The sequence below is a fragment of the Poromitra crassiceps genome (genome assembly GCF_964638095.1).
Source record: "Poromitra crassiceps genome assembly, chromosome: 7".
Taxonomy (NCBI): Eukaryota; Metazoa; Chordata; class Actinopteri; order Beryciformes; family Melamphaidae; genus Poromitra; species Poromitra crassiceps.
Window position 1 is genome coordinate 28,543,803 of NC_139628.1, and position 15,840 is coordinate 28,559,642.

A 15,840-nucleotide genomic window follows, 5' to 3' on the forward strand; every position below is an offset into this window, starting at 1 on the left:
AAATAAGTGTGCCAAAAAACTTCTTTGTTGCCGTTAGCTTGACGCGGCGAGGTTACGTAAGCTAGAGCCTGGAACAACACAAATTGTATAGCAGTAGCTAGCGTTACATGAGCTTTTTCCAAAACCAGTTGGTAGACATGCGAGAACGTCTCTTTCCTCGATTAATTGTCTCATGCAAAGCTTCTGTATTGGCTTAAAATATGTGAGATTGTGAATCCGCGATGTTTCTACAAGAACTTCTTCAAAAACTTCGATAGGTCCATCTTTTGTTTTGTTGTTTGCCGTTTTATTTTCTTATTCGTGGTGTCTGATTCTGAAGTGAACGAGCTATTTCCGCAGCTTGTTTCCTGTCTAGGGCGGGCTCTGGGCCGGAAACAGGCCAGATGACAAAATCTCTTGTACCGGTAAATGGAGGCCAGGCTCTTTCTCGCCGAGAAGAGCCTGGTGACGCGAGGTTACTGTATGTGTGTGCATGAGGTTGCAAACGTGTCTGACTGCTTGTGTGTTTGTGTGTCTCTGTGAGTATGCAAGTGCGTGTGTGTGTGTGTGTGTGTGTGTGTGTGTGTGTGTGTGTGTGAATGAGAGAGAGGAATCAAAGAGAGAGAGAGAAAGAAAGAGGTGAACATGTCCAGGCGTCACACTTCTCATCATCAGGATGAGATTGAGTGTATTATTAGCGACCATACATCCTAAACATGTGATGGGCACAAATTCACACCTACACTGTGTGTGTTTACAATGCAAAGCCCCAGAAAACAGAGCTATCAGCTGGGTGATATTTACATGTTTAATGTGGCTGTCAACTACTGTAGGGTTAGAGTGATGTATTGGTTCAATTGTTCAATATGAAATATCGGTCAGCGAGTCATATCGTAGTACATGAAAACAGTTCACATTTTATTTATGCATTTAAGTGTTTGATTGTGATGACCCAGGTTCAATTCCCGGTAGCGGTACTTCCGACTTGGTCAGACGTTCCTACAGACACAGTTGGCCGTGTCTGCGGGTGGGAAGCCGGTGGGGTGGTGATGGAAAGCATATGGTTGGCTGTAAACAGAGTCCGTTTGTCTGCTAATGGTGCTTCTCTATATCTGTTCATGTTAAGGTCTTCTAACTCTCACTTCTGATAACAGCTCTATATAGTGTCAGGAGTGTGATGTAGTTCCGGTGACCTTCCAACATTTTTTGGAAAATAATGGGGGAGTCCAGCTCTGATTGGTCAGCAGCCTCTCTGACCACGTCCCTGTCGGTTTAGTCTGGTTCTGTTGGGTGTGGTGACTTACAGTTATCCAGGTCCAGTCCCAGAAGAAGCAGCAGCAAGAGGATTGTGAGCAAGAAAGGCACCAAAACACCAACCAACAGCAGGTCCAAGGTACCAAAACACCAACCAACACCATGTCCAAGGTAAATAAGGTGAGCCTGGTAAGCATTCTGATCGGGTGAACTCATATTCTGTGAGTGCATCATGCACTTAGACAGTGACGTTTCACCTGCCGCAACTAGAGCTAAAATCAATATCTAAAAAAATCAGTGTTGGGGAAGCTACTTTGAAAGTGTAACAAAAGTTATGGCATGTATAATTACACTGAATCTGTCATTTATCTCCATTATTTTTGTTATTCTCATGTATACCTGGCAGTTTTTCTTCTACCTCTGGGACTGCTTCCCCCCCATTTCATATTGTTAATGTAACCCACACGTGCTGGAGCCTCTCTACACACCCTGGGACTCTGCGTTGTGTTTGATGGTGTGTGTGATCATGGGGTGTTGTGCGGAGAGAAGGAGCACGGGACACAGGCGTTCTGGATTGTGGTTGAGACCAATGCAGTTTAATGGCTCTCTGCTGCTGCTTCACCACCTTACAAGGAGGACATGTAAACTCTTTAGAAAACATGTTGCAGTACCAACAATAGTGCAAAATGTATAACACTGAACATGACAATTACTGCACATTTCAATTAAATAAGGCACTCTCTCTTAACATGTTTCAGTGTAGAAATAAATTAAATGACAAAACCAGACAGCAGCCTTAACTAAATAAAAACGTCCTCTTTACACTGCACTGACTGGGGGAGCTAGTGCACAGCAAGCTAGTCAATATCGCGGCCAGTATTTACACAATAAACGCAAGTGTCTGCCGAAATCCGCCCGCCGAAATGTAAACAAACATCTCAACTCACACATAAGTAACACAAATTAATTGGATGGGTGGTTTTAGTGAGGATATTTTAAGATAACTCAGGACGACCTAAGCACTGCTTACCTTACAAGGAGGACATGTAAACTCTGAAAAAGACGTCACTTCCGCACGGAATGAACTTCAAAACTATGATGTCCCGTGAAGGACAAAATGCGCTATTTGCGGAATTCTCCGTGGAATAACAACGTAACGACGACACCTGGTGTCTAATTCAGGCTACTGCCTTACATCTACCCCTCCTTTACTTGATGGCGTCTCAGACATCAGACCAAACAAAATAAAAAAACAATACCACCCACCAAATAGAAACAATAGAAAACAGTTACACTAAGTGTGATGAATTAATGTGTTGTGTGTTGCATAGAATTGTGTGTATGTTTGTTAGCTTTGTGGTGTTACATATGCTGTTCGTCTTGCTTTGGCCCTCTGCCACAACTTCCACCCTCTCTCTATCCTCCGCTGGTCCTCTTCCGATTGCACGACTTGTAACTGGTAGGACAGTCTCTTTGGGGGACGTCGATTTCTCGGTGGGTTCCTCTTCGGATCACTGGGACCATGAGTTGAGTTGGCACCACTGACAGCAGGTACATTTTCTTCCTCTCCATTCATTTCTCCTGCCTCCTCTTCCTCCATTCTTTGGTGTTCCTCCTGTCCGTTTGTTGTCCCAGGCAGAGCCCTCTCCACAATTTTCTCTCTCTCCACACTCTCCTCTCCATCCTCCCTCTCCCAGTCCTCGGCTGTAGCTGACTCCACTTCCTCCTCTTCAATTTCCTCTGTATCATCATCCTCCTCTGCTGTATCGGACTCCACCTCCTCTCTTCTCGCTTCACCGGCCTGCTCCACTGGGAAAAACATACACTGTGTAAGGAGGTTGCGGTGGACCACTCTCTCAGTTCCACCATCCTCTGGTCGCACCACATACACAGGTATGCTGGGTTGCTTCTTCACCACTATGTATGGGCGTGACTGCCATTTGTCACCCAGTTTCTTCCGCCCCTCCACATGACACACCTTTACCAGGACCCTGTCTCCCGGGCTGAACACTTGACTCTTTGCTTTTTGGTCATAGTATTTTTTCTGTTGCCCCTTTGCATGCCGAGAGGTCTGATTAGCCTGGGCGTAGGCCTGTGACAGACAGTCATGCAGAGTCTGCACATACTCACTATATCCACATGGCTCATTGGTGGTAGGGAGCGCAAAGATCAGATCGACTGGGAGTCTGGGATGTCTACCAAACATCAGGTAGTATGGTGTATATCCAGTCGAATCGTGTCGTGTGCAGTTGTAAGCATGTGTCATCGCATCCACATGTTCATGCCAGCGGCACTTTAAGTGAGGCTCTAATGTTCCAAGCATGTTCATGAGGGTCCGGTTGAATCTTTCGGTGGTCCCGTTACCCTGCGGGTGGTAAGGGGTTGTGTGGGTCTTAGTGATGCCAGTACATTTACACAGTTCCTTCACAATAGCACTTTCGAAATTGCGCCCTTGGTCTGTATGCAATTTTGCAGGGAAGCCAAACCGGCAGAAGAAGTTTTTCCACAGTACCTTAGCCACTGTGCAGGCCTTTTGGTCTTTAGTGGGGTAGGCTTGGGCGTAGCGGGAAAAGTGGTCCGTTACAATGAGCACATTTTCTATGCCACCCTTTGACTTCTCCAGAGTCAAAAAGTCCACACACACGAGCTCCATGGGGGCACTGCTGTGGATACTGACCAGGGGAGCCCTGAGGCCTGCGGTTGGGGTCTTTCTGAGGCAGCACCTCTCGCACTGCTCGCACCAAGCCTTGATTCCCTGGAACATTCTTGGCCAGTAAAATCGCTCCCTTATCATATGCAAAGTCCTCTCAAATCCTAAGTGCCCTGAGTCGTCATGAAGAGCAGTCTTGACTGATGTGTGCAGCCTCTCTGGCAATACCAGCTGCTCCACCACTCCCCTTTGGCTGTCTTGGATGCGGCGGTACAAGATACCATCCCTTATCAGTAACCTCCTCCACTCCTTTAGGAGAAGGCACACTTGCCCACCACCGTTGACCCTCTGGCTGCGGCTTGGTTTTTGGTTCAAGCTTTTAAAGTGCAAGACAGTGCCAATCACCGGGTCCTCCTTCTGCCCCGCACGGATTTCCTGTTTTGTCATCGCAGGCAGCGACTCCGTTCCAACATCCCTGTAGGGCTCACTACACCCGAGCGATCGAGGCTCTTGAGTGGAGGGTTCCTCTGAGGCAGTGGTGTTCTCGCCTGGGGAGCTTTGTCGTTCTTGGGGGGGTCTTTCCTCTCCGCTAGCCCTCGCCCACTGAGGGCAGGTTTGCAGGACCTGGGTGACCTCTTGGTTGGACATACGGGAAAGGGCATCAGCGTTTGCGTTACTCCGCCCCCTTCGATACTGTATGTCAAAATCAAATGCAGACAGCCGAGACACCCACCGCTGGCCTGTAGCATCCAGCTTAGCTGAGGACATCACATACTTCAGGGGGTTGTTGTCTGTCAGTACCGAGAATCTACGCCCATAGAGATGGTCATAGAATTTGTGGGTCACTGCCCATTTCATGGCGAGGAATTCGAGTTTGTGTGCCGGGTACCTGGTCTCAGCTGGAGTCAAGCCTCGGCTGGCATAGGCTATGACTCTCTCGATTCCCTCCTGGACTTGAACCAAGACTGCGCCAAGCCCCTCTCCTGAGGCATCAGTCTGAAGCACAAAAGGCAGGCTGTAGTCTGGATAGCCCAGCACTGGAGCACTCGTCAGCTTTTCTTTTAGGGACTGAAATCCCTTCTCGCACTCATCATTCCACAAAAAGGGAGGGTCAGGACCCGGGATTCTCCTCCCCCCTCTCTTCTTTCTCCTGGGGTCACCAGTGGTGAGACGGTATAAGGGAGCAGCTAAGATGGAGTAGCCACTAACATACCGCCTGTAATATCCAGTGAAACCCAAGAACTGCAGCACTTCCTTCCGATTTGTGGGCCTCACCCACTCCTTGACCTTGCTGATCTTCTCTGGGTCTGTCCTGACCCCCTCCGCGGACACCAAGTGCCCCAAGTACTGCACCTCCTCTCTCACCAGCTGGCACTTGGAGGGCTTTAACTTCAATCCGTGCTCCTGAAGGCGATCAAACACCAGCTGCAGCTTCTCCAGATGCTCATCAAAGGTTTTGGAGAAAATGATGAGGTCATCGAGATAGATCAGCAGGTGGGTGAAGTTTAGATCCCCAAAGCAGCAGGTCATGAGTCTCTGAAAGGTGGACGGAGCGTTCTGCAGGCCGAATGGCATTCTGTTGGCCTCAAACAGCCCCATAGGAGTACTGAAGGCCGTCTTGTGTTTGTCGTGCTCCGCCACCTCCACTTGCCAGTAACCAGATGTGAGATCGAGTGTGGAGAAGTACTTTGCCTGCCCCAGAGCCTCCAGGGCCTCTTCTATTCTGGGCAGGGGAAACGCGTCTCTTGTGCTGTAGGAGTTGAGCTTCCTGTAATCGACACATAACCTTAGTGACCCGTCTTTCTTAGTTACGATCACTACTGGTGAAGCGTATGGACTCTTACTCGGCCTGATCACCCCTGCTGTTTCCATCTCCATCAGCATCTTCCTCACATCTTGCCACTGTGAAGGGGGTATCTTGCGATATGGTAGCCGGAAGGGCTTAGAATCAATTAGGGGAATGTCATGTTGGACTGTTTTCGTGTGGCCATAGTCCAGGGGATGCTGGGAAAACACACCTACATTCCTCTCCACAAGATCTTTAAGCAGGGAGCGCTGGTGCTCATTCTCCACTGCCGCTCCACTTAGGTCCACCCCAACACTTGCCACCACTTGATCCAGACTCAGGCATGCCTCTTTGCTCCCACCACTGTGATCAACACACTGCTCTTTGTCTGAAAAATCCACAACATTGTCCACCAGGAAAGCATTGGCTAGGTGTGTGTGTGGCTTGATTGTAATAGCATGCTGGGACAGGTTCATCACTCGGACAGGGGCACCGCCTCTCTTTACATCGGCTAGAACCTTGGCAACTAAGAGGTCTTGGGGAAGCTGGCGGCAAGGGTCACCTTCAATCAGAGCTGTATAAGTTTTTCTTTGTGGGCCAGCTTTGATTTTACACCTTAAATCCATCTCTTTCCCCGCAGGGATGCGTATTTTACGGCCAGTGTATACAGCAGGGCCCACCATGTCATCCGTTCCACTGTGTCCGGTGCCCCCAATCTCCAGCAGAGCAGTGTACCACTCAGGATGGCTTTCCTTGACCTGGTGAAGGAATTGCTGGCCATAGGCTGCTTGGAGGTGGCTCCTGGAGGCACGAATGACGTTGGTTCCCACGAGCAAAGGGACAGAGGAGCGATACTCGGAATCAGGGACGACGAAGGCTGGCACAGTCTTGAACTCTTTCCCCAGCACTTTTAAGTTAATGTGCAGGACACCATGGTAGGGCACACCCTGACCTGCCGCACCCTCTATGGGTATTTTAGAGGACTGTAGCTTTCGTTTATTGAGTTCGGGGTGGTTGCTCCAGAATCCGTGAGTGATACTGGTTATCTGAGAGCCAGAGTCAATGAGAGCCTTGCACTTTATTCCATTGACTTCCACCTCCCCCTCGTTCCTGGGACCCACCAAGGGGGTGTCCCCTCCTCCATCACCAGTTTTTGTCACATGCAGTGGGGGGTCTTGCTGCTTGCCCATGGTTGCCCCGGTTACCACGGGCTCTAGGCGTTTAAAGGCTGAGCTGAGTGAGGTGTGTTCCCCTCTGCAGGGGTCGTAGGTTGTGGTTGGCGAGCCCAGGCCAGATCGGGATCCGGCAACACCGCTCTGCAGACCCGAGCTATATGTCCTTGCTTGCCACAACGGTAGCACGTAACACTCGCACTCTGGGTTGTATTTCCAGGAGATGGCTGGACTCTTGGGGGGGGAATGGTGCGAGGAGCAGCAATTCTTGATTCAAGGTGAGACAACTTGGCCATCTGTTCCTCTTGGCTAAGAGCTAATTTCTTCACCATCTCTGTCAGCTCTGACAACTCTGAGGTATGCTTTGCCCTTTCTGTCTTGACATTCGCACCAGGCTCTGAGGTGACATGCACCTGGGCATATGTTTTCTTTGCCTTGTGTTGTGACTGGAACTTCTTAGTCTCTTTTGTCAGATTTCTGAGCTCAGCTTGCAATTCTCGGAAGCTCAACATCCTGGGCTTCATTGGTGCAATCCTTGCATACACATCCTCATCATTAAGCCCTCTTAAGAACTGTCGGGTGAGTTTACTATCATGGTCAGGGAAAAGCCTGCCTCCTCTTTGACTTTCTTCCACAGCCCGCAATGTTGCCTCCAGCGCTATAGCATAAGAGCATGCAGACTCCCCTGACCTCTGGCTGCGCTCATAGAAGTCTGCCAGTGGATCTAAGGAGCCTTGTGTGTCACTGTACTCCGCCCTCAGTTCCTCAAATGCGTTTTCAGGGGTTTGGTCATGGGGAGGCAGATTCAGAACGAGCTTCCTGGCCTCACCACTCAGGTGTCGCACAACAGTGGAGAAGCGGAGGTGCGTGGGGAGCTCTATTGCCTCCAGGAGATACTGCATGTCACGAATCCAGTCCTCTACAAGCATCTTGCTATCAGCATTACCAGTGAAGACTTGGACATTTTTCACCTGATGAGTCTGCATGAAACCACCATAGGCAGCCAGAGGAAGGCTTGGGTTGGCTACAGGCCTGGCAGCAGTCTTTAATGGTGGCTCGGACAGGTGTGACAGCATGTGTGGGGAGGAGGATGGAGGGAAGGGGGTGGGTGGTGGAAGGGCTTTGGGATACATGCTGACTTGAGGGTGTGAAGCAGGCGCCCGTAGATGTACTGGAGCAGGGGCATAAGGGGGAGCTGTGTGATCGAACGCTGCATACTCAACATTCTGAGGAATGGGTGCAGTTGTGTTGGTGCCCCATACACTGGTGGCAGATGGGGGCATGGGGGCCACTTCACCATGGGGCATGTCATGAGAGTAGTGGACAGCAGCTTGTGACTGATGCGACTGGAGGCTTGGTCCATACTCTAACCCTTGGAGGGTCTGCCCAGCAGCAGGGGGGTTATTCATAATGTTCATTGTTTGTGGTGTTTGGAACCTTGGCATGGCAGCCTGGGGCATGGGTGTGGAATACGCATAGCTGGGGTGGACCTGTGGCTCTATGTGTGCACCACGTACCTGGAAGCTAGGCTGCATAGCCTGAGTTGGATAAGGGGAGGCAACTGGACAGTTCATGGTGGGCTGCTGCACAGTCTGCATTTCTGGGAATAGGGGGCGTGGGAGGCTTTGAATTGGCAGGGTGGCTGTGGGCCCGTGCACACTGGCTCGGGGTGGGAGGGCAGAGGCAATTGTTCTCTGCACGGTTGACTGGGGCACCGGAGGGGTTGTACTTGGCAGGCTGTAGGCTGACCTGTTTGTTTGGTAGCTTTCTCTCGTGGCTGGGCTGCTGTCAAAACAGAGTGAGGGTACCTGCATTGAAGCTCCAGAGCCTTGTAATGTAGACAAATGAGCTGGGGTAACGCGGTGGTCAGTCATAGGTGACAGCATTGGGGGAGGTGGGGTGAGCTGTGTGCCCAGTCCTGAGTCTGTGGGCTGCCCGCAGGTCTGGTGGCCTTGAGTGTGATACTGCAGTCGAGGGTCAGTGAACCTGGCGAAACGGTTGGTCAGCTTCGGCCTCACTGATTGCTGCTGGTTCACTGTGCCGGTCTCAGCCATTGCCCCCTCCATCCAAACATGGGTTTGTGCTTTATTGGGAGAGTCATAGTTGTGGCTTGTTACGGGCTCGGGGGAGGGTTGTAGGCCTGGTGCCACAGCAGAGGGACCTGCAGTCTTCAATGGAGATTTGGCATATTCATTCATCATTTCAAATTCTTCCATTTCCCCCCCAATTTTTTTTTTTTTTTTTCTTTAGACAAATGTATGAATTTATGTGTTGATGTTATATGTTTGGCTGTGAGTATGTAGAACTATTATTTCTACTATAGAAAAGTGTAACAAAGAAAATGTGTTCACAATCAACATTCAACTCAAACTTAGATTACACTTGAATTAAATCAGTTTCAGTACACAGCTCTATGTCCAACACAAATATCATGAATTAGGAAATTAGAATTAGAAAAGTAACTTTTTTTTTTTTTTTCCTTATATATTTTCAATTTTTTTTCATTATTTAACCATCCAAGTATCAGTTCAGTTTACTGTATTAACTCACAAGATAGAAAAAAAAATCTAACTAAATTGCTTATTACTGCCTTCAAAGGATATGTTGGGGAAGGTGAATATACTGCCAACACCACTCTGCAGGAGATAGTAGTTCACTCCCACACTACTCCCAGATGGTATTGGTACACAGTTCAATACAGTAGGATGGCTGGGGGTGCCACCGTTAGTCAGTCTTTCTCTTCGGTCTCGGAGCACCACAATCCGGGTCACGGCACCAAAGATGTAACCCACACGTGCTGGAGCCTCTCTACACACCCTGGGACTCTGCGTTGTGTTTGATGGTGTGTGTGATCATGGGGTGTTGTGCGGAGAGAAGGAGCACGGGACACAGGCGTTCTGGATTGTGGTTGAGACCAATGCAGTTTAATGGCTCTCTGCTGCTGCTTCACCACCTTACAAGGAGGACATGTAAACTCTTTAGAAAACATGTTGCAGTACCAACAATAGTGCAAAATGTATAACACTGAACATGACAATTACTGCACATTTCAATTAAATAAGGCACTCTCTCTTAACATGTTTCAGTGTAGAAATAAATTAAATGACAAAACCAGACAGCAGCCTTAACTAAATAAAAACGTCCTCTTTACACTGCACTGACTGGGGGAGCTAGTGCACAGCAAGCTAGTCAATATCGCGGCCAGTATTTACACAATAAACGCAAGTGTCTGCCGAAATCCGCCCGCCGAAATGTAAACAAACATCTCAACTCACACATAAGTAACACAAATTAATTGGATGGGTGGTTTTAGTGAGGATATTTTAAGATAACTCAGGACGACCTAAGCACTGCTTACCTTACAAGGAGGACATGTAAACTCTGAAAAAGACGTCACTTCCGCACGGAATGAACTTCAAAACTATGATGTCCCGTGAAGGACAAAATGCGCTATTTGCGGAATTCTCCGTGGAATAACAACGTAACGACGACACCTGGTGTCTAATTCAGGCTACTGCCTTACATCAACTTTTATCTGTTTATTTTATTTGTGTTGCGTTGCCTCTATTGTTGTTTATTTAACTTGTTTTTACTTTACTTTACTTTATTGCATTTAGCAGATGCTTTTATCCAAAGCGACGTACAGAACATGAGTACAGAACATAAAAGAACAGTCAATATAAAAGTGCATATAACAGTATACACGGTGTGCAAACTGCATTAAAATTCAACTATCAAGCCGCACAGTCAGCAACATCCAAGCAATAACAATGTATAAAATGTTGCATCAAGCCATTCATTCCACTTCATACAGCAATAAACATTCAACCACAACTATTACTTCCATTCACATCCTTCTTAACCATCAATTTGAAAGTGTACATAAAAGAGACTGAGTCTCTTTTCGAAGATGGAGAACGATTCCGCATCTTTTTTATTCTGCGATTCTGCTGTTTTTACCTTATAAAGTGACCTTGGGTGTCCAGAAATGCGCTTATAAATAAAATGTATTATTATTATTACTTCCAAACCCACCCCTGCTGTCTAGTAATGTAACTAACTCCTCCTTCTCAGTGCCTCTACATTTCCTGCTTACCCACACCTCTTCCTCTTTATTCTGTTCCTCATTGGGAGAGGTGGGTGTTGTTTTTACTCTGTAATATATCACATTCCATCCTATCATCTCTGATCATTTTAGTTTATATTTTTGTTAGTCTCACCTTTATGATGTATGGATGCACCTGTTAGATGGTAGATTTCAATGTATCGGTCCTTGTATAAATGTATTTTGTCGAGTGAAATTGGACAGCTGAACTTCTGCATTTTCCCTTGGGTTTAATTTGTGCAGGATTGTGTTGGAGACTGTAGAGTGGAGGATTTATTTTGGTTTTATTTTCTGTCTTGTCAGGTATGTTTACTGTGTTTTGTTTCACCCATATTGTTACATTTCCACAATTGCCAAAAACACTGTTTAACGTGTGTCAATGTGGTGAGTCCTTCCTCTTTCATCGGTTCCTCATTGGGATAGCATTGTGCCATGAACCCGGATGACCAGTGGGTGTGTGGAGTGAGTTTAGGGGGGTGAGTGTAACCGAATGAATGCGAGTCCTTGTGAGTCCCGAGTGGTAGCAAGTAAGTTGGTTAAACTCACTCCCCCAGTATACCATCAACACAACGCCTGGCATCATTGTAACAGCGTTGTGTTTGATAGTAGTTGCTGCAACCCATGTTAAGGTCTTGCCCCAAAGGTGGATTCGAACCGCCGACCTCCAGCTTCCAAAGCGCACACGGTAACCACTACACCAAGAGAGCTAGCTCCCTTGGCGGAGCTGATTAACGGGCCTTTATACTGGGGGAGTGAGTTTAACCAACTTACTCGTGACTCACGAGGACCATTCATTCGGTTACAAAAGCATAGCTTAGGAAGCTACCAACTACTTCACCATGGAGGTAGTTGAAACTACAGCAAAGCTACCCTGGGAGAAATGTAGTTTAGGAAATACAAGCTACACAGAAAAAGTAGTTCAAACTACTTTGTAAAAAATAAATAAACATTAACTACATTAACTGTGTGATAGGCTATATGAAATAAAATATAATAGCCTAGAAAAAAGCACAATGTCAGCAAAAATATGCCTCTCAATTGAGTTTATAATAGTTGACAACCAATACATTCAATGATATATTTTGTTGTAAACAAATCTGGGCTCTTCTGGGTTTTGTTTTATCGGACAAATAAACAGTAAAGACTGGACTCGGATTGGTTAAGGTTAGGTAAGAATATCAGGGCAAGCCACTCAGAGGCAGCGTAGGTTGTGTATCTTGTCAAGAAGTACAGTAACGTTAATGCAGGGGTGGGCAATTATTTTTCATGGGGGGCCACATGAGAAACCCAGATTGTTGACGGGGGCCGAACAAATGACAAAAGTTCAATGGACAAACCAAAGAGGATCCTGGAGCACACGATTCACTGGAAATTGCTTTATTAAATGACTAACGTTTCGACGCCTGCTGCGTCTTCATCAGAGTCAAACAGGGGGCCGAACAAATATTGTCATGCCGTAACCCATGGATGGGTAACTTTGATGATAGAGAGGGCCACAAAAAATGTCCTCGCTACCAGGTTACGCTGAGGGCCAAACGGCGCCAGCGTGAAAAATTTGGTGCATTTGAAGCCACGTTTAGAGGAATAACTCATTTTAAATTAACAGTTGTGATGTCATTATTCAGTCTTAACCACCAATATTTCATCCTTTTCTCATTCACTCCTATGTCACCACCTGCTCTCAGGGCTTGAAATTAACTTTTTTGACCACCTGCCAATATGGCTGCTAGATTTTAAAGTTACCAGCCAATTAGAATTTCCACTAGCCAAAATGTTTTTCTTGAAATAAATCAGAATATGAGTGGGTTAATTTAAGCATAAGTATCAGTAAGTGGCCCGGGATGATCAAAGCCTGTGTTGAGGGTCACACGAACAAAAATGCAGTCTTGAAGCTAAATAAATCCAAAACCAATGAGTTAATTATTTAAATTTCTAATTCAATGTAGCCTTTTAGTCATAAAGATTATTGAAAGATATTCCATATTCCAGACTGAAATGCTATAACAGAAGTGGAGTATTGGCCAGAATGACATGAACATTTGGACACTTATTCAGCGGGTATCTTGCATGTTGCGTTCAGGTGCACTGTGTAAAAAAAAAAAAAAAAAAAAAAAAAATCTTTTTTTTTGCAATTCCATCGCGGGCCACACAGGTGGCGCCCGCGGGCCGCATCCGGCCCGCGGGCCGTAGTTTGCCCATGTATGCGTTAGTGGGATCCTGGCTGCCTTCACGGTCTACCTTCAAAGCTATCAGTAGCCTACGAAAGAAAAAGGGGCAGTCATGTCAAAGGGGGTTCTGGTGCAACAGTAATGGTAAAATAAAATAAAAATATATTCCTTTCATTTTATTGCCCAAAATTGTAGTTTGTAGTTTGAGTAGTTAAACTACACAAAAATCACCAGAAAGTAGTTTAACTACTTGACTCACTACGCAAATATGAATGGAGTTAAACTACAACTACATGTAGTTCACTACTCCCCAACACTGAAAAAAATACATTTGCAAATGTTTATAAACACATCAACACATTATTATTATTATTCTTGTTGTTGTTTTTGTAGGTGTTCCTCGACTTACCGACTGTCTCTGTTTGATGATGTCAGAGCTGATTGGCAGGAAGAGAGACATCTGACAGAGGAGAGGAACACTGTCAAAATGAATCCTTCAGAAGAGGTGAGGAAAAAATATCACTGGTATCACTGATGTTGCAACACACACACACACACACACACACACACACACACACACACACACACACACACACACACACACACACACACACACACACACACACACACACACACTCTCTCTCTCTTTATCCTGATTCTTTCTATCTTTCTTTATGGAAACAGAGGGACACCAGCGGACCCAGACGTCACCGCTGTGATCAGTGTGACAAAACATTCACAAAACTTCACCTGTTAAAGAAACATCAGAGAGTTCACTCAGGGGAGAAGCCTTACTCCTGTCAGGAGTGTGGGAGCTGTTTCAGTCAGTCAAGTAACCTAAGAACACACCAACGCATCCACACTGGAGCTAAACCCTACAGCTGTGACCAATGTGGGAGCAGGTTCAGTCGGTTAGATGGCCTAAAATCACATCAACGCATTCACACTGGAACTAAACCCTACAGCTGTGACCAATGTGGGAGCAGGTTCAGTCGGTTATCTTACCTAACATCACATCAACGCATTCACACTGGAGATAAACCCTACAACTGTGACCAATGTGGGAGCAGGTTCAGTCAGTTATCTCACCTAACAAGACATAAACGCATTCACACTGGAGCTAAACCCTACAGCTGTGACCAATGTGGGAGCAGGTTCAGTGAGTTAGGTAGCCTAACATCACATCAACGCATTCACACTGGAGCTAAACCCTACAACTGTGACCAATGTGAGAGCAGGTTCAGTGAGTTAGGTACCCTAACAAAACATAAACGCATTCACACTGGAGCTAAACCCTACAGCTGTGACCAATGTGGGAGCAGGTTCAGTCGGTTAGATGCCCTAAAATCACATAAACACATTCACACTGGAGTTAAACCTTACAGCTGTGACCAATGTGGGAGCAGGTTCAGGCGGTTAGATAACCTAAAATCACATCTACGCATTCACACTGGAACTAAACCCTACAGCTGTGACCAATGTGGGAGCAGGTTCAGGCGGTTAGATAACCTAAAATCACATCTATGCATTCACACTGGAACTAAACCCTACAGCTGTGACCAATGTGAGAGCAGGTTCAGTCAGTTATCTCACCTAACAAGACATAAACGCATTCACACTGGAGCTAAACCCTACAGCTGTGACCAATGTGGGAGCAGGTTCAGTCAGTTATCTCACCTAACATCACATCAACGCATTCACACTGGAGCTAAACCCTACAGCTGTGACCAATGTGGGAGCAGGTTCAGTTGGTTAGGTAGCCTAACATCACATCAACGCATTCACACTGGAGAGAAAACACACTACTGTGAGGAATGTGGGAGCAGGTTCAGTCGGTCAGATGGCCTAAAATCACATCAACGCATTCACACTGGAGCTAAACCCTACAGCTGTGACCAATGTGAGAGCAGATTCAGTCAGTTATCTCACCTAACAAGACATAAACGCATTCACACTGGAGCTAAACCCTACAGCTGTGACCAATGTGGGAGCAGGTTCAGTCAGTTAGGTACCCTAACAAAACATAAACGCATTCACACTGGAGCTAAACCCTACAGCTGTGACCAATGTGGGAGCAGGTTCAGTGCATTAGGTAGTCTAACAACACATCAACGCATTCACACTGGAGCTAAACCCTACTACTGTGTCCGCTGTAAGAAACAGTTCAGACACTCATCTACTGTGAAGAAACACCGCTGCATCTAACCACCTGCTGAAAAGTGCCTCCACTGTCTGGCAGCGTTCAGACACACAACAGACGACTGTAGAATCAGTTTTCAGTTTTGTTTCTGTATGTGTCTGTTTTTCTCCTGTATCTTGTTTTGAAGTTGCTGCTGTTGTTGTTTTGAAGATATATTCATAAAATCCTGCAGTTGCAGTAGAAAATAGTAATATGATAAGCAAAGGAACATATGATATAGATACGAATATTTATCATTTCACTGTTTATCCCACTGGCTTTTACTTGTATGCTATTGCTGTTGTTAAAAGAAAAGTGTGTGTGAATTATATTAAAGTATGTTAAGAAAACCAGTGAGAACTGAATAAAATTAAACCAATAATTAACAGAATTGAACATTTTGAAAATGATAACGCAAACGTCAAATAGAGACATGATGATGTGAACTGTGACCTCTGAACCCTGCAGCTGTACTTTTTCTCTGTCCAACCAAACAAAATAAAAGTTCAGTGAAGCAACATCTGACTGTGCAGAATTATGTTTATTT

At 46.3% G+C, this 15,840-nt stretch overlaps 1 protein-coding gene across 2 annotated transcripts; it reads left to right on the top strand.

Moving 5' to 3' along the window:
* The first annotated feature begins 11,194 nt into the window (after positions 1 to 11,194).
* On the top strand, positions 11,195 to 15,781 carry LOC310779382 (uncharacterized protein). 2 transcript variants are annotated; one of them, XM_083639919.1, is made up of 4 exons: positions 11,195 to 11,249; positions 13,508 to 13,619; positions 13,799 to 14,520; positions 14,689 to 15,781. In XM_083639919.1, exons 2-4 carry the CDS (start codon positions 13,602 to 13,604, stop codon positions 15,317 to 15,319), a joined length of 1,371 nt encoding a protein of 456 aa, XP_083496045.1. In that variant the 5' UTR covers positions 11,195 to 11,249; positions 13,508 to 13,601; the 3' UTR covers positions 15,320 to 15,781. The 2 variants fall into 2 exon arrangements, with proteins under 2 accessions (XP_083496045.1, XP_083496044.1); XM_083639918.1 differs by having other exon boundaries at positions 13,799 to 15,781.
* The last annotated feature ends 59 nt before the right edge of the window (positions 15,782 to 15,840 follow it).